The 23,222-nt window shown below is 35.7% G+C and overlaps 1 protein-coding gene across 2 annotated transcripts in view; it reads left to right on the top strand.

The window, feature by feature from the left end:
• Nucleotides 1–23,222, top strand: part of LOC136037682 (Kruppel-like factor 2) — a 57,724-nt gene that overhangs the window by 25,182 nt on the left and 9,320 nt on the right. Inside the window, exons 2-4 of one of the 2 annotated variants that reach the window (XM_065720434.1) lie at nt 26–400; nt 15,968–16,187; nt 17,236–17,371. In XM_065720434.1, the coding sequence (XP_065576506.1) occupies nt 26–400; nt 15,968–16,187; nt 17,236–17,371 (731 nt within the window). Of the gene's footprint in view, nt 1–25; nt 401–15,967; nt 16,188–17,235; nt 17,400–23,222 lie in introns of both variants that reach the window. The other variant, XM_065720433.1, reaches the window with a different exon arrangement.

Below are 23,222 nucleotides of genomic sequence, written 5' to 3'. Positions count from 1 at the left end.
CTTATGATGCTTTTTTTCATTTTAGACAGATGACCCATTAATTTCTGATGCCTTATTTACGGAATTTCCAGATATAGAATTACCAATACAAGAACAAGAAGATAACAGTCTGGCATGGATTGCCGAAATCGACATCACACCTTTACAAGATATTACACATGAGGTAGAAAAGCCGCCAGATGAAGATCTTCTAAGTCATCTAATTAAACCTTTAGATGGATACATGTACCTTAATAATAGCTTTGATGATCCTTGGATGGAGAATAGGAATTTTTCGTCCCAATTTCCAACACAAAATCAAAATAGATGGCATAACTGTCAGTATTACGACGGTCAACTATCGTCGGTATATAACGAAGAACATTTAGCCGTGCATGATTACGCAACAAAAAGATACGCAGTAAGTATCTTGCTTTGTAATTGCATGTCAGTTAACAGACACAGTACTAGTGTAGTGTTGGCCCTCCTCAGAAGAAAACACTATAAAATCTGAAAACAACTCTGAGAAATTACTTACTTATATCTTCCCTAAAATTGTGTCACTTTGCTTTAGCCCCCTCCCCCTTTTAACGGTCAAACTTATACATCAAGTTGTATGTTATTTGTGAATTTTCTCGGTACTTCATATCGTCGACGTTGCTCGTTCTCGTCAAATATATTTGAAGGAAAAAGTCACATGTGGAAAATTTTTAGAGAGTAAATAGTATGGGCTGTATATTTTACCAATAGAGGGGAGCCAGAGGGTAAAGTAAAGTGAAAAACTTTTGGGAACGTTATGAGTAATTATTTTAGAAATTTTTAGTTATTTTCAGAATTTTATAGTGTGTCCTTCTGAGGAAGCCAACCACTACACTGGAACCTTAGATAACAGTTAATCAAGTGACTTAAAATGATGCTGTCTCACTTGCTGCATTAGATATTTTTTGAAAACAGACTAAAGCTAATTTTGATCATGCTCTATTCTATGAGCATGAAATTTCCTTGTTGCAGAAAAACATACTTCAGGAGTTTTCGACTCCATGATCTATGAAGGCGAATTCAGTCTATGCCGTATGATGCACTATGCTTTATGAGCGCAAAATCTCTTTGCTGCAGAAAAACATACTTCACGAGTTTTTACTCTATGCTCTAGAGTGTGAAATCTCCATCTATGGTTTATGATGCATTGTGCTCTATGAGCGCGAAATCACTTGGCCGCAGAAACATACTTCAGGAGTTTTCGACTCCATGATCTATGAAGGCGAATTCTGTCTATGCCGTATGATGCACTATGCTTTATGAGCGCAAAATCTCTTTGCTGCAGAAAAACATACTTCTCGAGTTTTTACTCTATGCTCTAGAGTGTGAAATCTCCATCTGTGGTTTATGATGCATTGTGCTCCATGAGCGCGAAATCACTTGGCCGCAGAAAAACATACTTCTGGAGTTTTCGACTCCATGATCTATGAAGGCGAATTCTGTCTATGCCGTATGATGCACTATGCTTTATGAGCGCAAAATCTCTTTGATGCAGAAAAACATACTTCTCGAGTTTTTACTCTATGCTCTAGAGTGTGAAATCTCCATCTATGGTTTATGATGCATTGTGCTCCATGAGCGCGAAATCACTTGGCCGCAGAAAAACATACTTCTGGAGTTTTTGACTCCATGCTCTATGAAGATGAATTCTGTCTCTATGCGGTATGATGCACTATGCTCTATAATCCTGCTTTGTGAGAGCAAAATCTCTTTGCTGTAGAAAAAAATACTTATCGAGTTTTTAGTCTATGCTCTATAGTGTGAAATCTCCATATATGGTGTGTGATGTATTATGCTCTATGATCACGCTCTATAAGTGCGAAATCACTTGGCCGCAGAAAAACATACTTCTGGAGTTTTTGACTCAATGCTCTATGAATGCGAAGTCTGTCTCTATGTCCTAGATCACTTGGCCGCAGAAAAACATGCTTCTGGAGTTTTCGACTCCATGATCTATGAAGGCGAATTCTGTCTATGCCGTATGATGCACTATGCTTTATGAGCGCAAAATCTCTTTGCTGCAGAAAAACATACTTCTCGAGTTGTTACTCTATGCTCTAGAGTGTGAAATCTCCATCTATGGCTTATGATGCATTGTGCTCTATGAGCGCGAAATCACTTGGCCGCAGAAAACATACTTCAGGAGTTTTCGACTCCATGATCTATGAAAGCGAATTCTGTCTATGCCGTATGATGCACTATGCTTTATGAGCGCAAAATCTCTGCTGCAGAAAAACATACTTCTCGAGTTTTTACTCTATGCTCTAGAGTGTGAAATCTCCATCTATGGTTTATGATGCATTGTGCTCTATGAGCGCGAAATCACTTGGCCGCAGAAACATACTTCAGGAGTTTTCGACTCCATGATCTATGAAGGCGAATTCTGTCTATGCCGTATGATGCACTATGCTTTATGAGCGCAAAATCTCTTTGCTGCAGAAAAACATACTTCTCGAGTTTTTACTCTATGCTCTAGAGTGTGAAATCTCCATCTATGGTTTATGATGCATTGTGCTCTATGAGCGCGAAATCACTTGGCCGCAGAAAACATACTTCAGGAGTTTTCGACTCCATGATCTATGAAGGCGAATTCTGTCTATGCCGTATGATGCACTATGCTTTATGAGCGCAAAATCTCTTTGCTGCAGAAAAACATACTTCTCGAGTTTTTACTCTATGCTCTAGAGTGTGAAATCTCCATCTATGGTTTATGATGCATTGTGCTCCATGAGCGCGAAATCACTTGGCCGCAGAAAAACATACTTCTGGAGTTTTTGACTCCATGCTCTATGAAGATGAATTCTGTCTCTATGCGGTATGATGCACTATGCTCTATAATCCTGCTTTGTGAGAGCAAAATCTCTTTGCTGTAGAAAAAAATACTTATCGAGTTTTTAGTCTATGCTCTATAGTGTGAAATCTCCATATATGGTGTGTGATGTATTATGCTCTATGATCACGCTCTATGAGTGCGAAATCACTTGGCCGCAGAAAAACATACTTCTGGAGTTTTTGACTCCATGCTCTATGAATGCGAAGTCTGTCTCTATGTCCTAGATCACTTGGCCGCAGAAAAACATACTTCTGGAGTTTTCGACTCCATGATCTATGAAGGCGAATTCTGTCTATGCCGTATGATGCACTATGCTTTATGAGCGCAAAATCTCTTTGCTGCAGAAAAACATACTTCTCGAGTTGTTACTCTATGCTCTAGAGTGTGAAATCTCCATCTATGGCTTATGATGCATTGTGCTCTATGAGCGCGAAATCACTTGGCCGCAGAAGACATACTTCAGGAGTTTTCGACTCCATGATCTATGAAAGCGAATTCTGTCTATGCCGTATGATGCACTATGCTTTATGAGTGCAAAATCTCTTTGCTGCAGAAAAACATACTTCTCGAGTTTTTACTCTATGCTCTAGAGTGTGAAATCTCCATCTATGGTTTATGATGCATTGTGCTCTATGAGCGCGAAATCACTTGGCCGCAGAAACATACTTCAGGAGTTTTCGACTCCATGATCTATGAAGGCGAATTCTGTCTATGCCGTATGATGCACTATGCTTTATGAGCGCAAAATCTCTTTGCTGCAGAAAAACATACTTCTCGAGTTTTTACTCTATGCTCTAGAGTGTGAAATCTCCATGTATGGTTTATGATGCATTGTGCTCTATGAGCGCGAAATCACTTGGCCGCAGAAAACATACTTCAGGAGTTTTCGACTCCATGATCTATGAAGGCGAATTCTGTCTATGCCGTATGATGCACTATGCTTTATGAGTGCAAAATCTCTTTGCTGCAGAAAAACATACTTCTCGAGTTTTTACTCTATGCTCTAGAGTGTGAAATCTCCATCTATGGTTTATGATGCATTGTGCTCCATGAGCGCGAAATCACTTGGCCGCAGAAAAACATACTTCTGGAGTTTTTGACTCCATGCTCTATGAAGATGAATTCTGTCTCTATGCGGTATGATGCACTATGCTCTATAATCCTGCTTTGTGAGAGCAAAATCTCTTTGCTGTAGAAAAAAAATACTTATCAAGTTTTTAGTCTATGCTCTATAGTGTGAAATCTCCATATATGGTGTGTGATGTATTATGCTCTATGATCACGCTCTATGAGTGCGAAATCACTTGGCCGCAGAAAAACATACTTCGGGAGTTTTTGACTCCATGCTCTATGAATGCGAAGTCTGTCTCTATGCTCTATGATGCAATATGTTCTATGATCATGCTTTGTGAGCGCAAAATCTCTTTGCTGCAAGATTCAATATTTCAAGATATTTATTTGAACTTCTGTACAACACACACAATATAAAAAAAAGGGTCAAGCCGGAGACACAAGGTCAATTGACAAAGACCCGGTATAACAATATAGCACTCCTATTTGACAAAAAAAGAAATGAAAACAAATGCATAAAATAAATATAAATAAATCCACGACTCACCACTAGACGGGAACCCACCCACAAAACAATTGACACTCGGCAAATATCAATCCGAAAAACAAAACAAAAACAGTGTGCAAGCGAGGGTAACCGATGACCGGCAACTTATTTGAAAAAAGAAAAGAAAAATGAGCCCACCTTATCAACATCAAACAAACAACTATTTACTTTAAGATTTTTTTTTATCACTGATTCTTGAATTTATTTATAAGGATAGAATGAAGTTGCTTTTTAATATGTGGGAGAGATTTACTGTAGTCAATGTATGGTAGATAAAGATGCCATGAACCCATGATCGAGAAATATGGCGAGAACCATGATCTCTCAGTGGTTAATTTCAGGTGCTGCATTCTCCATTTATTACGGGTTTCATAAACATGGTCAGGTTGCTCAGGGAAAAAATTTCTCGTACGAAAGTACGAAGGCAGTTCTGAGCGGATATATTTTACCTTGAATAAAAAAGAATGAAGAGTGAATAATTCTGAAACAGGCAAAATATTAGTTAATAAATATATAGTTTCAGTTTTAGATTTATTTGGATAGGAAGAAGGCGACGGTAAATATCTTTACAAAATTCGAAGAGCCCGGTTTTGAAGAGTCTGTATCGGTTTTATATGATATTTGAATGTTGCCAAATAAATGAGGGGACAATACGTAAGATGGGAATGCACCAAGGCAAAATAAATGAGTCTTAGAACTTCATAGGGGAAAAAATGCTGAAGTCTCCTCATTACACCAACTCCTTGGGCAATTTTAACGCGTGATCTATTACAATGTTCTTTATAAGATAGATTTTCATCAATAGTTATACCAAGATACCGGAGGAAAAGACCGTAGTATCTTTTTGCAGAAAAAGATACTTCAGGAGTTTTTGACTCTATGCTCTAGAGAGTGAAATTTTCATTCATATTGCATAATGCATTATGCTCTATGATCACGCTCTATGAGCGCAAAATCACTTGGCCGCAGAAAAACATACTTCTGGGGTTTTGACTCCATGCTCTATGAGTGTGAAATCTTCCTCTATGCTGTATGATCATGCTCTGTGTGCGTCAAAAATCTCTACTGCAGAAAAGACACACTACAGGAGTTTTTGGCTTTATGCTCAATGAGCGTCTAATAGTGGTCTACGCTATATGACGCTCCATGTTTTATGATGAACTATGAACTTGAAATTTCTTTTCTGCAGAAAAACGTACACTTCAGGAGTTTTGGCTCTATGCTCTATGAGAGTGAAGTCTCCCTCTATGCTTTAAGATGTTTTGTGCTTTATAACCATGCTCTATGAGCCCAAAATCTCTTCGCTTCAGAAAAACGTACTTCAGGTGTTGGACTCTGTGCTCTATGAGCGTGAAATCTCCCTCTATGCTCTGACGCATTACACTCTCTGATCATTCCCTATGAGCGTGACATCTCGCTCTATGCTTTATGATAGTCTATACTCTATGATCATGCTCTATGTTTGTGAAATCTCTTTCCTGCAGATAAGCATACACTTCAGGAGTTTCCGGCTCTATGCTCTATTAGCGTGAAATCTCACTCAATCCCTTATGAGGCTCTATGCTCTATAATCATGCTCTATAAAAGTGTAATCTCTTATCTGCAGGAAAACATACCTTAGAATTTTTCGGCTCTATGCTCTATGATCATACTCTACGAGCGTAAAATCTCTTTCTGGAGAAAAACATACAACTCAGGAGTTATACATGCAATTCAGGAGTTTTAAGCTATTTACATCTCTAGGCTAGAAACACATCAGCCGATTAAGCTTTCTGTTTTGCTAAGAAAAAAAAATACGAATACAAGATTTTCATTTTTCATTGGCTTCCTGCTCTGGTGGCTTTTCTTTTTCCTTTTTGAAGGGAGAGACATCTATTAAGCATAGACAAAAAGACGTTAAATAAATTAAAAATACTTCTAGTCACAAACAATCGCTCAGTCTCTAGCAACCTCAATGATGAAATTAAAGTTAGTCCCTTGTTTTTCTTTTAAGGGGAATGTTTGAAAAATATAGAGAATAAATATATTCAAAGACCTTTTTTTTACTGAAGACAAAAATCTGGATTTATGCAAAATGTTGACAGGATAGAATATGAAACTACTTTTAAGATACATGTTAGATTCCATGTTACATTTGATACAAAAATTTTATTTCAAAACGAATTTTGCAAGCAATAATTTCCAGATTTGTGCTTTTTCTCAAATAAAAAAAATAACCATTGATATTAATTGTCTCATTTTTATATCTAATTATTTAAAATTATTATACAATTTTAATATCGGCTATCGATAGCCTACCAAAATTATTAATGACCATTTTCATTAATAAAGGAAATACATTATAATTATGAAAAATACTTCTTACATTAATAAAAATGAAATTTACTTGTTTTTAAACAAGTCACATGCATTGCGATTTTCACTTGCATTCTCACTTGCATTGCAATTTAATTGTTCAAAACAAAGAGTACATTCAAAAAGCAGTCACAAACAACATAAAAAAAAATCAGTCTAATATTAAGTTAAGTGACAATCTAATAACATTCTAATCCGTAAAGAAAGAACGTGCATTAAGAAAATATCTAGAAAAGATAGCTAGGATAAAATTTAGAAGAAAAGGAGAAAGCTGATCAAACACTTAATAGGGATGAAAGAGGTAGAAAAAATGAAAAAAAAATCGTAAGGTCTACTTTTGTCAACCAAACGGAATCTTAAAAAATTTCTCTCGTCCTTATGGATGCTAATTTGGGAGGAGGGGCTGTTAGGGGGAGAAATTTCCGGCACAGGTTTTCGAAATCCATTTTTTTATCGTCATTAAAGGAATACAAGAACTAAACCCCCCCTAAATTTTCGTGAAATGGCACCTCTTTCCTTCCTTCTAATGTCCTAAGACTCAGCTTAAATTTAAGTTATTAGAGTACTTTGGATAGCAGGCAAATGCTCATCAACCTAAGACTGCACCCCGGAAGTATCAACCGTCCAGATTTTGCTGTTCATCTAGCTTTATTACTATAGATCTAGATTTGTCTGATTGATATGTGGGTTATAGAAGTTTTTACTTCTGCCATATGATATTAGTCATGACTAAAGGCCAAAGAGAACAACAATATCTTACTTTCCTATAGTTCTATGGTAAAAAGTGGGCTTTGATTTTGTTGGTTGACACCTGTGACGTATTTTTGTCAGACCGATTGGTTATAATCTATCTGATTTGTTCTCATATTAAAAGCAGCAAAGGAACAACAACTCATAAGTCACAAGATTTTTTCAAGAAGTTTTTCTGTTTCTCTGTGGTAAATAAATTGAATTTATTTGATAGATGGACAAATCCCTTAGGTAAAAGAGTTACAAAAAGGACTTGTTTCAGAAGTAGTCTTTCTGTTTCTCTATATTAACGCACTAATACAACTTTTTAAAACAACATTTACAAAAAACTATTTTTGTAGTCTTATTAGCTTACTTGTCACATGCTGCTCCAATCTAAAAAAAGGAAATTCAAGGAGAATCCCCCCCCGAAAATTCCAAGCCCGCAAATGTTAACAGGGATCGCATTTTTAAATTTTTAAGTTTTTGAAAAATTTCGCTCGTAAAATTCATTCTTCGAACAATTCTCCCCCCAAAAAATTTCTCCCGCTGGCTCTGCAGAAATTTTCCATGAGAAAATGCCCTCGAAACGTTCCCCCTCCCATGGAAAATTCCCCTCAATAATTCCCTCCTGAAAAATTTTCCCATATGTAAAATAGACATCGTTTTTTACCACGTTTTACTTAACTTGCTTCCTGTCCTTCGTCTGTCTTAGGCCAAAATCTGATGTGCTTATTTTGACCCCTTCTTCGTATCCGATTTGGCTCAAAATTTATATGGAGCTTCGCTTTACCTAACATTTAAGTATTCCGATATTTTTGAATCTCAAAAGTGCTTAGTTATCCTACAATTCAAACGTTTAAAAATTAGTAAAAATTGTAGCCCAAGCGTACCTTCGCCACCGTGGCTGTGAGCGTTGCTAATAGACAAGACGCTCAAGCATTCATGGGACAAGCATTCTTGCCTTCAAGCAATTCAAACAGTTCGTGGTAACGAACTGGCTTTTCCTCCTCAACGCCCCGCTCTTTACGCTAAAGTTTTTTACTGTTTTAAAATGTAGAGTTAAGAGAAAGAGTCAAACTTTAGCGTAAAGAGCGGGACGTTGAGGAGGAAAAGCCCCTTTCATATACGGAGTAATTTTTGTTCATTTTAAGTTTTAATGTCGCTCCTTACTTTCATTTAAAAAAAACTTGTTTTTTTTTTGTTTAATCTCACATAGGAACAATGTCAGTGTCTTTGACACTGACACTGAAAAAAACTTGTTGATTGAAAGATAGTATAAAGGGTTGCGACGGGGGGTACTAAAGTGCTATTTTAATACTTTTTAATCAAAGGAGTACTTTTTGAATACTTTCTGCGAAAGTAGTACTTTTTTTTATACTTTGTTAAAAGAGGTACTTTTTGTTAAAAGTGGTGCCTTTTCAAAATTTAATGCTAAAAAAAATCACCTTGCTCATTAGCTATCTGTTTTCCCGTCAAACAGGAATAATTTCCGTTGTTTTTTTTTGACAAGCGTGTAACAAAACGTGTAACGAGAAGTAAGACATAAAACACTAACATTTTAATTTATCGATTGTTCTCTTGTTATTCTAACAAATAGACGTTAAAATATTATTAAATAAAAAAAAAGTTTTTTCAACTGGAAGTAAGGAACGACATTAAAACTTAAAACGAGCAGAAATTATTCTGTATATTAAAGGGGCTGTCCCCTCCTCGACGCAACGCTCTTTACGCTAAAGCTTGACTCTTTCTCAAAACTCTACTTTTTAAATCAGTAATAAACCAAATTTTAGAGTTTCGGTTACTATTGAGCCGGTCGCACCTTACTAAAGTTCATTACCATGAACTGTTTGACAGGCTACAGACAGACAGCATTTGGGTATATGTCCAGTCATACTTTAAATAAAAATCTATAAAGAAGAATAATCGTACAGATAGACTAAACATAGGGACATATTGTCAAACAGTTCGTGGTAACGAACTATAGTAAGGAGCAACCCGGCTCAATAGTAACCGAAACTCTAAAAAATAAAATTTTGATACCAATAGTTACATAAAAAAAATCGCATTTTGATGCTGATTTTAAATATATAAGTTTCATCAAGATTAATCTTACCCATCAAAAGTTACGAGCCTGAGAAAATTTGCTTCATTTTAGTAAATAGGGGGAAACACCCCCTAAAAGTCATACAATCTTAACGAGAATCACACCATCAGATTCAGCGTATCAGAGAACCTTATTGTAGAAGTTTCAAGCTCCTATCTACAAAAATGTGGAATTTTGCATTTTTGCCAGAAGACATCATGAATGCGTGTTTATTTGTTTTTTGTTGTTTTTTTTCCAGGGGTGATCGTATTGACCCAGTGGTCCTAGAATGTCGCGAGAGGGCTTTTTTTTAACGGGAATTAAAAGTTCTAGTGGCCTTTTTAAGTGACCGAAAAATTGGAGTGCACCTAGGCCCCCTCCCATGCTCATTTTTCCCAAAAGTCACCGAATCAAACAGTTCGTGGTAACGAACTGTAGTAAGGAGAGACCCGGCTCAATAGTAACCAAAACTCTAAAAAATGGAATTTTGATACCAATACCTACATCAAAAGAATTGCATTTTAATGCTGATTTTAAATATATAAGTTTCATCAAGTTTAGTCTTACCCATCAAAAGTTACGAGCCTGAGAAAATTTGCGTTATTTTAGAAAATAGGGGGAAACGCCCCCTAGAAGTCATAGAATCTTAACGAAAATCACACCATCGGATTCAGCGTATCAGAGAACCCTACTGTAGAAGTTTCAAGCTCCTATCTACAAAAATGTGGAATTTTGTATTTTTTGCCAGAAGGCAGATCACGGATGCGTGTTTATTTGTTTTTTTTGTTTTTTGTTTTTTTTTTCCCAGGGGTGATCGTATCGACCCAGTTGTCCTAGAATGTTGCAAGAGGGCTCATTCTAACGGAAATGAAAAGTTCTAGTGCCCTTTTTAAGTGACCAAAAAAATTGGAGGGCACCTAGGCCCCCTCCCACGCTAATTATTTTACCAAAGTCAACGGATCAAAATTCTGAGATAGCCATTTTATTCAGCGTAGTCGAATAACCTTATAACTATGTCTTTGGGGACGACTTACTCCCCCACAGTCCCCATGGGAGGGGCAAAAAGTTACAAACTTTGACCAATGCTTACATATAGTAATGGTTATTGGGAACTGTACAGGCGTTTTCAGGAGGATTTTTTAGGTTGGGGGAGGGGTTGAGAAGAGGGGGATATGCTGGGGGAACTTTCCATCGATAATTTGTCATGGGGGGAGAAAATCTCCATGAAGGGAGCGCAGGATTTACTAGCATTATTTAAAAACACAATGAAAAAATAAATATGAAAAAGTTCTTTCAGCTGGAAGTAAGGAACAGCATTAAAACTTAAAACAAACAGAAATTATTACCCATTTGAGGGGCTCACCTCCTCCTAATACCTCGCTCTTTACGTTAAAGTATTTTTAGTAATTTCAACTATTTATTCTACGGTTTTTGTGATTCTGGGGTCATTCTTAATGAATTGGGACAAAATTTAAGCTTTAGTGTAAAGAGCGAGGATCTGACACGGGGGGCGAACCCCCTCATATATGTAATAAAAATATGAGAATACAAAAGTTCTTTACGTAAGCTAATTTATAAGTTACGTAAATCGTTTACTAATAAAAATATTCGTAAAAAATTAAAAGTTCTAGTTGCCTTTTTAATTGACAAAAAAATCGGAGGGCAACTAGGCTTCCTCCCCCGCTCTTTTTTTCTCAAAATCATTCGATCAAAATTATGAGAAAGCCATTTAGCCAAAGAAAAAAATGCAAATTTCGTTTTAATTATTCCTCTGCGGAGAGCCAAAATCAAAACATGCATTGATTCAAAAACGTTCAGAAATTAAAAAAAAAAAAACAAGTTTTTTTAACTGAAAGTAAGGAGCGACATTAAAACTTAAAACGAACAGAAATTACTTCGTATATGAAAGAGGCTGCTTCCTCATCAACACCCCGCTCTTTACGCTAAAGTTTTTAACTGTTTTAAAAAGAAGAATTGAGAGACAGAGTCAAACTTTAGCGTAAAGAGCGGGGCGTTGATGAGGAAGCAGCCTCTTTCATATACGAAGTAATTTCTGTTCGTTTTAAGTTTTAATGTCGCTCCTTACTTTCAGTTAAAAAAACTTGTTTTTTTTTATTTAATCAACATTCTGAGATAGCCATTTTATTCACCATAGTCGAAAAACCATTTAACTATGTCTTTGGGGACGACTTACTCCCCGTAGTCCCCGTGGGAGGGGCTGCAAGTTACAAACTTTGACCTGTGTTTTCATATAGTAATGGTTACTGGGAAGTGTACAGACGTTTTCAGGAGGGATATTTTTGGTTTGGGAGGGAGGGTTGAGGGGGGGTACGTGGGAGGATCTTTCCATGGAGGAACTTCTCATGGGGGAAGAGACTTTCAATGAAGGGGGCGCAGGATTTTCTAGCATTATTTAAAAAAAAAATGAAAAAATAAACAGGGAATTTTTTTCTACTGAAAATGAGGAGCAGCATTAAAACTTAAAACGAGCAGAAATTATTACGCATATGAGGTGTTTACCTCCTCGTAATACCTCGCTCTTTAAGCTAAAGTATTTTTAGTAATTTCAACTATTTATTCTACGGCCTTTGTGATCCATGGGTCATTCTTAAGGAGTTGGTACAAAATTTAAGCTTTAGTGTAAAGAGTGAGGTATCGACAGGGGTAAACCCCCTCAAATACGCAATAAAAACATACGAATATAGAAGTTCGTTACGTAAGTTAATTCGTAAGTTACGTATATTTTTTACTAACGAAAACGTTCGTAAAAAATCAAAAGTTCTAGCTGCCTTTTTAAGTAATCAAAAAATTGGAGGGCAACTAGACTTCCTCTCTCGCCCTTTTTTTCCTCTAAATCTTCTGATTAAAACTATGAGAAAGCCATTTAGCCAAAACAAATTAATATGCAAATTTCGTTTTAATTATTTATGTGCGGAGAGCCAAAACATGTATTAATTCAAAAACGTCCAGAAATTAAATAAAAAACAAGTTTTTTTAAATGAAAGTAAGGAGCGAAATTAAAACTTAAAACGAACAGAAATTACTTCGTATATGAAAGGGGCTTTTCCTCCTCGACACCCCGCTCCTTACGCTAAAGTTTTTTACTGTTTTAAAAAGTAGAGCTAAGAGAAAGAATCAAACTTTAGCGTAAAGAGCAGGGCTTGGAAGAGGAAAAGCCCCTTTCATATACGGAGTAATTTCTGTTCGTTTTAAGTTTTAATGTCGCTCCTTACTTTCATTTAAAAAAACTTGTTTTTTTATTTAATTTTGAAAAGGATTGGTGGTAAAGACTGTAAGAAATTATTTCAAAATAAACATTATAACATAGGCACTTCATTATTAAAGTGCTTCGGATGGGGGCTTCGGTGCCCACTCTCTTCCTGAAATCCTAAAATAAAAAGACGCTCTAAAATCAAAATCTTAAAACCAGCAATTATATAGGATACCGCTGCTTGTTTTGTTAATCACAAATTATCTTACAAAATATTTATTGTTTTTCAATGGAACTATGAGCAGCTGCTAATTAAAACATTCAAACTACAAAAATGGTAGAAGATGTTAAAGTGAGTTAGTTTTCGATTATAGAAAAGCCAAGTATTATAATTCAGGTTTCAATGGTGTAAATTGAAGAATGGGCTACCCCCCTCCTTTTATTCATTATCCCCTTATACTTTATGGAGGTAGTTGCTTCAAAATACCTTCCTGGGACATACTTTAGTCTGTAGATTCATCCCTGAAAGTTTCATTTCCCTAGCAAGAAGTCAATTAACTAGAATTTAACCCAAATTTGAATACCAATTTTTTTCAATGTGAATACCAAAATAGGTGTATTTTTTTAATGAAAATAATTTTTTTAATCTAGGCAGTGGCAGGTGTCCTCCTATAGAGGATCCTCCCACGGTGGTGTTCTGCGTAGCCATGCAATTTAACCCGTTACTGGGAGAAGACTGTCCCCAGGTGGCAATAGGGGAACATCCTACATATATGTAGGGTACATCCATAGGAGGCACGGACCAAGGGGAGACCTTGTCCCTGGGGGTCCACAGTAGAAACTTGGGCACCCTCGCCCGGGGCCATAAATACAAATGGAAGAGGAAGAAGGTTCCTCAAATGTGCACTCAACAGGGCTCACCGGCGTGTCCAAACGTCCCTTGAGTTACAAACCTTCTCCCAGTAATGGGTTAAATTACATGGTGACGCAGAAAACATGGTGGGATGATCCTCTATAGGAGGACAGCTGCGGAAAGGTTTAAGATCCAGATCTATAGACAGCGCCCTCTGCAAGGGGCTGTTTCGACCCTTTTGGGGTACCTGCAAGACTGGGAACCTTGCAGTCAACTCTATTCCCACTTGAGGAGTGGCACCCTTCGAGGAGGTTATAGCCTAGTAAACGACACAGCATTCACAAGGGATTCTGATTAATGGATAATTCTTCTGGTCTTGGTCTGTTTTGACGGGCATTTTTGGGCTGAAAAACCTCTTCCTAGCTAATTTGTAGCTTTCTAGCGAGTTAAAGAGAAATGGGCGGAACATTTGAGAATATATTAAAAATAGATACAGTTGCAAGAAAAGATAAAGAGGAAACTGAAAAAGTTTGTGATACCTTGGACGTGAAGCAACATTAGTTTTATGAGGAAGAATTAGCGACAGTACTAAAAGGATTAAAAAATATAAGGCTCCAAGTGCTGGTAGTGTGGTTAAAGAGTTTCTTAAACATGGTGGCTCTAAGGTTAGAAATAAGTTACTGAATATTATGAATATGGTTTTGAAAAAGGGGAAGTACCTAACGATTTTAGGAGAACCTTAAATAAACCACTTTATAAGAAAGGTGATAAGAGTGAGTGTCGTAATTATCAAGGCATTAGTCTGATCTCTGTAGTTAGCAAATTACTTAGTTATATGATACTTTTTAGACAGAGAGATGCTGTAGACAAAGTTTTAAGAGAAGATGAATGCGGTTTTAGAAAAGATAGAGGTTGTGTCGACCAAATTTTTACTCATAGGTTAATAATTGAGAAGTGCCTTAGCTTTCAAATGCCTTTGTCCTTAGTTTTATAGGTTATAAGCAAGCTTTTGATTCTGTTAATAGAAGAGCTTTAGCTGAGGTATTATCCTTATATGGTATACCAGACAAATAACTTAAAGTAATTAGTACTATGTACGAGAATAATACTACTGTGGTTAAGGTAGGAAATGAGGTTAGCAGCTGCTTTTGTATTAAATCAGGAGTTAAACAGGGTTGTGTTCTATCCCCCTTTATATGGATCATTTTGATGGACTTTGTCTTGGGGAGTACAGGAAAGGCAATGGGAGACCACAGAATCAAATGGCGGAATCAAATCAAAAACTCCTGGCCTTAGATTATGCTGATGATTTAAGCATCCTAGATGAAAGTGTGAGCAAAATGAATGAATTTTTATAGGTTTTGCGGGTTCAGAATAGTTTTGATAATTAATGTTAAGAAGACTAAGTCACTAAGCCTAGAAATAACTGAAAATGAGAAGGTGACGTTGGGTAACGAAAAGATTTATCAGGTGGGCAGCTTACTTACCTTGGTAGTATTATTAGTAAAGAATGTGGGAACAGTGAAGATGTTAAAAGTAGAATAGCCAAGGCTCAGGGTATTTTTTCGCAAATAAAAAGAAGGGTTGGGAGAATAGGAAGATAAGTCTGCAAACCAAGATTAGAATATTGGAAGGTATAGTGATGACAATGGTCAAATATGGCTCTGAAGCATGGGCGCTCCGAAAAGCGGATGAAGATGTACTAAATGTTTTCCAGAGAATTTGCCTACAGATTGTTCTGGGTACCCGGCTGACTGATCGTATTTAAAACAGTAAGCTGTGCGAAAAATAGGGTTCAATTCTGCTTTCTAGGGCTATAATGAAAGAAAGGTTGAAATGGTTAGGGCACGTTCTGCTGATGAAGGATGACAGATTGCCAAACATTGTTCTTTTCGGCCAACCGTCTAGGGCTAAACAGAAAGTAGGTCCCTCGTTTGGGGTGGGAGGATGTCATAAAGAAATATTTAAAGGAAATGGGAACTTCTTGAGAGGATGTAAAGAGGGAGCACTGAATAGATTGGGATTGAGGAGGAGCCTGCGTAGCTGTATTAACCTCAGGCGACTTGGTGCTCCGGTGAGTTGTTAGTAATAATAGTAGCAGCAGGCAGAGGCAAACAAATCTAGTGGGCACAAGCCCCATCTGCCTTCTCCAAACTGACGCCACTCAAAGACTATACTAAATAAAAAGCGAAGCACTGTCAGTCTTCATTTGTCCCCATTTTCCATAATTTTAACGACTTTAACAAGGAAAAATGTTGTTTTAGGTAAATTACGTAGAAGAGGAAACTAATTACTATTCAAATTGTTCTCCTTACCACATCAGTGAGACACCAAGCTCTTTACCCAGAATAAAGATTCCAAATAAAGCAACAGTTGCAGATGAAAAAAAGGAAGAAGAGCGTATTTTTGAATGTACAGTAGAAGGTTGTGGCAAACTTTATGCGAAAGCATCCCATTTGAAAGCTCATTTACGAAGACATACAGGTGAATTTCAAACTTTTTTTTAATGTTGCTTTTTTATATTATTTACAGTTTCAACAAGCTTATATCGTTTATTTTGCCAACCAAATGACGATTCATGTACCCAGGCTCTCAAATAGCGTCGTTTGAGGAGACCTTGGGGGGGGGGGGGGTAAGTTGCCCTCCCTATAATTTGGAGAAAAATTATTGTATAGCCCCTGTCCCTTGACTATCCGGGTATAGAACCTTCTTGTCCCCTGAATAAAAATGCTGGAGATTTGCTCCTATATGTGGAATTTGTAGATAAAAATGGTGTTGGGGATCAAATTTAAACTATTGAAGTGTTGAAAAGGCCAAATATGCCCCAAATTTTACTTGGAAGAAAATGGTAGAGGCCATGTGCTATTCTTTTATTTCAAATCATTATTATAGCTGTTTTTTGCTCTGAGACCCTTGCGTAATAAAACATCAAATGTGTAGATAAGAATGGCGTTGGGGATCAAATTAAATCTATTGGAGTGTTGGAAAGGCTAAACATGCCAAAAATTTTTAACTTGGAAGAAAATGGTAGAGGTGAGGTGCTATTCTTTAATTTCAAGTCATTATTATTGGTTTTTTTTTTTCTTTTTGCTCTGAGACCCTTGCGTAATAAATCACCAAATTTGTAGATAAGAATGGTGTTGGGGATCAAATTTAAACTATCGGAGTGTTGGAAAGGCCAAATATGCCAAAAATTTTTAACTTGGAAGAAAATGGACTTGGGTAAAGTCCCTCCACGCAAAAGGGCAAACTGGATTTTATTGCTGAAAGAACTCCAGCCTCTATAATGAAATTTCATCACTACTTTCTATGGTCGGTGTAAGGAGGAAGGGATACACAAAGTCTAAAAGTCCCTCCACGCGAAAGGGCAAACTGGGTTTTATTGCTGAAAACACTCCAGCCTCTATAATGGAATTTCATCACTACTTTCTATGGTCTATGTAAGGAGGAAGGGATACACAAAGTCTAAGTTATATTAACCTTGTCCAGTTATCTTAACTGGAGCCTCTTAGAATTTATTTTCCCTTTTCAGGGGAAAAACCGTTCCATTGTAATTGGCCAAACTGTGGGTGGAGGTTTTCAAGGTCAGACGAGCTGTCCCGCCACAAGAGATCTCACTCTGGATACAAGCCGTATGAATGCCTTGCCTGTCGAAAGAAATTTTCAAGGTCAGACCACCTTGCTAAACATTTAAAGGTTTGAACTCTTTATACTCGCAATTTTTAATGAGTAAATTAATGATACTCTATACAGCAAGCAACAACTTCTGTTAGTGATGTTTCTGTTTTCAATTTATCCATTATTTATGAAATTCACCACAACTTATAAAGGAATTTGTCAAACTTCTATATTAGTTAGCAGAGGATGTTCGAGGGAGGAGAACTCCCCTCTATATGAAGTCTGTTGCTTCTTTTTACAATGAAACGGCATTTCTAAAATATAACACTTCGAAATTTTACTGCTGATGATGGACACTGTATATGTGTCCGAAATATTCAGTTAAAAAATTTTATATTTGTTTCACTGGCGATTAAAAGGTTTCATACCTATTTTGAACTGTTATGTTTTTCGTCTTGGGAAGGCAGTGTAGTCTTCGAAGTTATCTAACATGGTGTTCGTTGTAAAAAGGAAGGATTGGACAAAAAAAATTGAGCTCTAACGTAAGTAGCTCGTGTAGCATAACATGGTTGCTCGAATCTGATCTAGAATGATTACTTCAATAGAGCCAGAACATTCAATTAAGCCCTTCCACTCTAGAAGATATTTAAAATTTAAAGTATAAGGCTAGAAGCGAGGGTTGGAGCAATGTGACTGTCTGATAATTGCATAATCATCTAGATACATTTGAAAATACATCGAGCTTAAATATGGAGCATATTTTTTGCAAACAAAGCATCTTAATAAACTGCATTAAACCTTCTCAACCATTTGCTACTTTCACCTTAGTGTTTACACAAGAGGAATTTAATATTAGCTTATCTTTCTTTCATGTCTGAATGCCCAAAATTAAAGAGTTTTTTCAACTTTATTTGTCTAAACAATAAAATTATTACTTCAAATAAATTGAAAGACAATAAATATATGAACAAATTATATTTACCAGCTGGCTATATTTCCTGCATTCTCAAGTGTTTTCAGTGAAGCACGGATCAAACTTTAGCGTAAATAGAGGAGGTTAAGGGTATTTTGGCTAATGCCCCTAAATCTACTCCTAACTACCTATTAAATTGTCCAACCATCCAAGACCAACACAGCCTCTCACAATCATTTTCCAAACCAGTCAATTAAACGCTTCACTATTCGCCCCTCATTAATAATTCCAATGTGTAATAAATTCTTCTTATTACCTCTTAAAACCCCGTTCGGTTTGACCTGCTTTTCTTTTGGTCTTAGATGGACAGTAAAAAACATAGATTTTGGCAAAACATCCTTCACCCTTAAAACACGGCCTACTCCTTAGTCGTCTTTCATTATAGCCGTCATTAAAATCATCGTTTCATTAAAGTCGTCTTTCATTATAGCCTCGGAAAGTGTGACCGAACCATATTTTTCCTAAAGGTATTCCTTGTAAAAAAAAAATTAATTTTTCCCTCAGCCTTTTAAAGTTCATTTTTTATTTAGTTCCAAAATAAAGCTTGTTCTGTTTCTAAATTCAACTCAGCTGCCATAGTTTAAAAGAGGTATTTTGTGTAACACTAATCTTACAAAAGAGTGGAAAATCAGAAATTTATTTATTATTTATTTTATTTCTCACCCACGCGATACATAAAGTAAATATGGCGGAATAAGAATAAATATAAAAAACACAAAGAGGAAAACAAATACACACACAAAACCAACGAAAACAACGGATAAGACGGTGGTGAGGGGATAGGCGCGCAGAAGCTGTACTGGAGAGTACAAATGTGATTTAGGTTGTTACTAACGAACAATTGTTTATTTCTCAAATTGCCTACCTTAAACATCTTCTCCTTATTTTACCATCTATTCTCTTAAGATCCTTACTTCCGCGTGTTAATACATTTCTTTTCATTAGGCCACGTTTACACGTGTGCCAAGCAAGAAACCAGTTTCTGGACATCGAAACTTTGAACCACAGAGGGTTGCTTGTAAATGAGAAAATAAATTAGGATTTTTAGGCAATAGTTACGCCTAGATATTGTTGTCCAGATAAAAAATAAAAAAAGGAAAAAATAAAAAATAAAGGAGAAAAACAAAACTAAAAAAATAAAAATAAAAAAAAATAAAAAGAAAAAACGAAAAAAACTAAAAAAACTAAAAAAAAGTAAAAACCAAAAAAAAACTAAAAAGAAAAAAAGGGGAAAATATTTTTTACGACTCGTACAAACGTAACAAAAATTAACATAAACAAATTTTTGATGCGTTTTTAAAGTGTATTGTTTACGCCTCCGCCCACGAAAAAAATCACTAACGTGGATAAACAAATTTACCCACTTTTTGATGCATTTTTTCTCATAATTGTAACAAGATTTGCTGTACATTTACTTTGTCTTTTTTTTTTTTTATGAAATGAATTGATTGAATGTAAATTCCCAAGGAGAAGAATAGTTTCCCTAAAAATAACCATGAAATGCTTTTGGATTTCGGACATTCATGTGAATTGGACATTCAAGAAGAAATGAAGAGTTTGGTCTTTGCGCTTCATTGGAAATAATAATTACTGGTGGCTCAAACGCATTTAGCGTTTCCAGTTTGATTTAAAACTAAAATGACTTGTAATGTAAGCATCATAAAGAGTATTGCGGTTCAAAGTAGTATCAAGAATCAGACACAGCTTTACAGGCAAATCCGCGCCTCCATTTCGTAATTTCGAAAGTAAAGTCAGAGACTGGAATGTAAGTCAGACAAACTGGAAAGTAAGTCAGAAAATGAAAATGCCAGGAGCACTATTTCCGCCCCTTCATTGGCTGATTTGCTTTCCAGTTTACCCATAAAATTCCAAAAGTGCACAAGGTTTATCAAACGCGTTTTTTTTGCAGACAAATTAATCTTATTAATTTTAGAAAATTATCGAGCTATTTATCTATTTAAGAAAAAAAGGGTGTAGTACATTCTGTAAATAGTAGCACATTCGGGTAGACGGAATAGAACAAACGACCCTTGATTTTTTTCTAAATAAAAGAAGTATTCTTTTTGATTGTTCTTTTCCTTTAATTTGGTTTTATAGAAGTGGCTGTAGTTTTGCTTGATAGAAGCTTTACAACACCTTCTAAGCACACTTTGAAGCTCTTAGCACATAGACATTTTTCTGCTACATATTTAGTCAAAACTAGCCAAGACTCTTCTTGTGAGCTTTTTTCTATGTCATTATTTACAGACCACCTCAAATTAGTTTTTAGATTGATTCTCTATGCCTTAGGTCTTAGAATCTCTTAAAATATTTAAAAGAAAATGTGACAGAGATATGAAAGCAGACATTTGTTTCTAGAATTTATTTTTTTAAACAGTTATTACATTAATATAAAAAACGAATTTTCAACTAAGTGATATCCAGGTACTAAAACTAATCAAATCGGTGATCGTGAAGCGTGTTTTTCTGTTTCTTGGAAATTTCCTGGAAATTTTCTGGAAATTTTTTCAGAGAAGGGAAAAGAAGTTTGGTCTTGAGTCTTTCTGCTAAGTGTCATTTGCAATCAATTATCGCTGGCAAAATCGTAAAAGCTGCTGTCAAAGGTACTTATGACAGTTGTCGTATTGGTATATGGTATTTGCAATGGCAATGCAATTATTTTCTACCTTTTTTTTGTGAAATGGTGTGAGTAGGAGCTTAAATTCTCTCGCATTTTATTATTTTAGTAAAGAGTTAACCATGGCCCCATAGTAACTGGAAGTCGAAAAAAGAGTTTTAAGAACGAAATTGTTGAGTGAGAAAAAACTGCCATTTATAGTTGGGTCAAGAATAACAAGTATTATTTGAGATAGTTTTAATAGTTAAAGTTTAATATGAAAACAAATTTAGGGTATATTTGAAAGAGTCTGAAAAGTAGACTTTTTTGCATGGAAAGTACTGATGTGTCTTTTTTTATTTTTATGTTCTAAGCTAGTGGGGTACTTCGATATTATATAGAGCTTGTTAGGTCTAATTTGAATGCTAATTCTTAAATCGACGTGGTTTTTGGTAAAGTGGCTCATGACACCAAAATTGACACTTTTGATGCCACTTATGGCGTGGAAAGACTGGGAAGTATGGATCTCCGCCTATATCTCCTCAAGGTCAAAAACCTTGATTCTGTGGTTTACAATCCCTTTCCCTGTGTACCCACTCTCCACGTGCCGTTGATAAGTTTCATCCATCGGTTGCTGACTAGTAAAACTACGTTACTGCAACGTCGTAGAGATATATTAAATGGCTAAATTCAAGTTTCTTAATCTTAACCTACTTTTCATAGACTGGTATTGTAATGCTAAATGGTACCAAAAAATGGCACTCATTTGGATCGTTTCTGGAGTTAAAAGGCGGATGAGCATAAAAAGGGTATCGATATAATTTCTACGGTGGAAAATCCTTAGCTGGGGGTTTAAGATTCTCCCTCTTGCAAGATTCCCTCCCACCTCCCTTAATGAGTGAAAAATAAAAAATGTTCTTAAGAAAAACTGCTGAATGAAATGAAATAATTCAGGTTGGTCTTGGAATAATAACTGTTATTTATGTATATCTTAACAGTAAACGTTAATAACAAAAACAATTTTTTCGAGGGTTTTAAAAAATAATTTGAAACGATGATATCTCTTTTTTTTCCTTTTTGTTTTCAAAGTACTAGCGCAACGTGTGTAAATCGCTGAAAGTTCTATGAGAGCTTGTTTGAAAACTAATAGTTACTTGCACTTGTTTAGAATAAATTTTCATTGACAATAGGAGTACAAGATGGCATTTAGCACCGGAGAATGGGACTTTCTGTCGTGTGCCATCGAAATACCTATGGCCACAAAATCTTAATTGGATATTTAAAATTTACCTCCTGAATGCTTTTTCCCTTGGTACATGAAAATGCAAAATTGAGTTTAAAAAAACTGCCTTGTGTAAAAATGCTTTCACTCAATTTCAAAATTTATTCATGTACAATAATAAATACTCCTTACCTTTATTATAACAGTAAAAGTAAAGCTCTATAACACATTTTTGGGAGTTTCGAAAAGAGCTTGAAACCCTGAGTTGCTTTTTTTTTCTCCAGTGCTAGTTGGGGATTGGCATATCATGATCGGAAGATCGGGAGTGTTGAAATGTGTAACCATGCAAAGTTTTCAAAATTAGGATTTTACATCCGCCACGCAGTCAAGGTGTTTAAGAATTGATCACTGGTTTTAATTTCAGGCACAAGTGCATGATTTTGGGGCTGGATAAGGGTTTTGACCCGCTACAATTTAGACAATTTTCTTTTTTAACCAATAATATTATTTTAATATTAATATTTTAATGATCAATAATATTATTTTAATGATCTGTTTTCTCCGACTCCTAGGGCCCAAGAAGTAAAAATGTGGAAAATATACTTTTTTAGGAGAAGTTCAAAATCTTGGCAGTGTTGTGGCAGAAAAATTACAATAATAACTTGATTTTCCGTAAATTATATAAAATACACACCTCAGATTCTTTTAGTATCTTTCAATTTTCTAGATTCAATATATATTTCATTGTACAGTATTTTATAAATAACTCCTCAAATATACCAGCGTTATTATACCCCTTGGGGTCTTTGTGACAAAATGGAGATTTCATGGTTAGGACAAAAAAAAAATACTTTAACAGCCTACAAAATAAAATACTATCTAACATGGCACTCAAATGACTTTCAGTGGCCATGAAATCAGTAGATTTCTCTGTGCAATTTTAATTCTCTAAAAACTGAAGTATGCTCAGTTTTCAGTAAAGATTAGTTTTTCAGAAATTCTACAAATTTATGAAAATACCAGGATTCAGTTTATTTGAAGTAATTTTTCATATATGTATTGTCTAGACCCCAATGTAGTAATTTTTGTTTGTATCAAGTTTAAACTTTG

Source organism: Artemia franciscana, chromosome 17 (assembly GCF_032884065.1).
Source record: "Artemia franciscana chromosome 17, ASM3288406v1, whole genome shotgun sequence".
In the NCBI taxonomy this organism is placed as follows: domain Eukaryota; kingdom Metazoa; phylum Arthropoda; class Branchiopoda; order Anostraca; family Artemiidae; genus Artemia; species Artemia franciscana.
The sequence above is the reverse complement of the archived record's forward strand: the minus strand, read 5'-3'. Positions and strand labels throughout refer to the sequence as shown.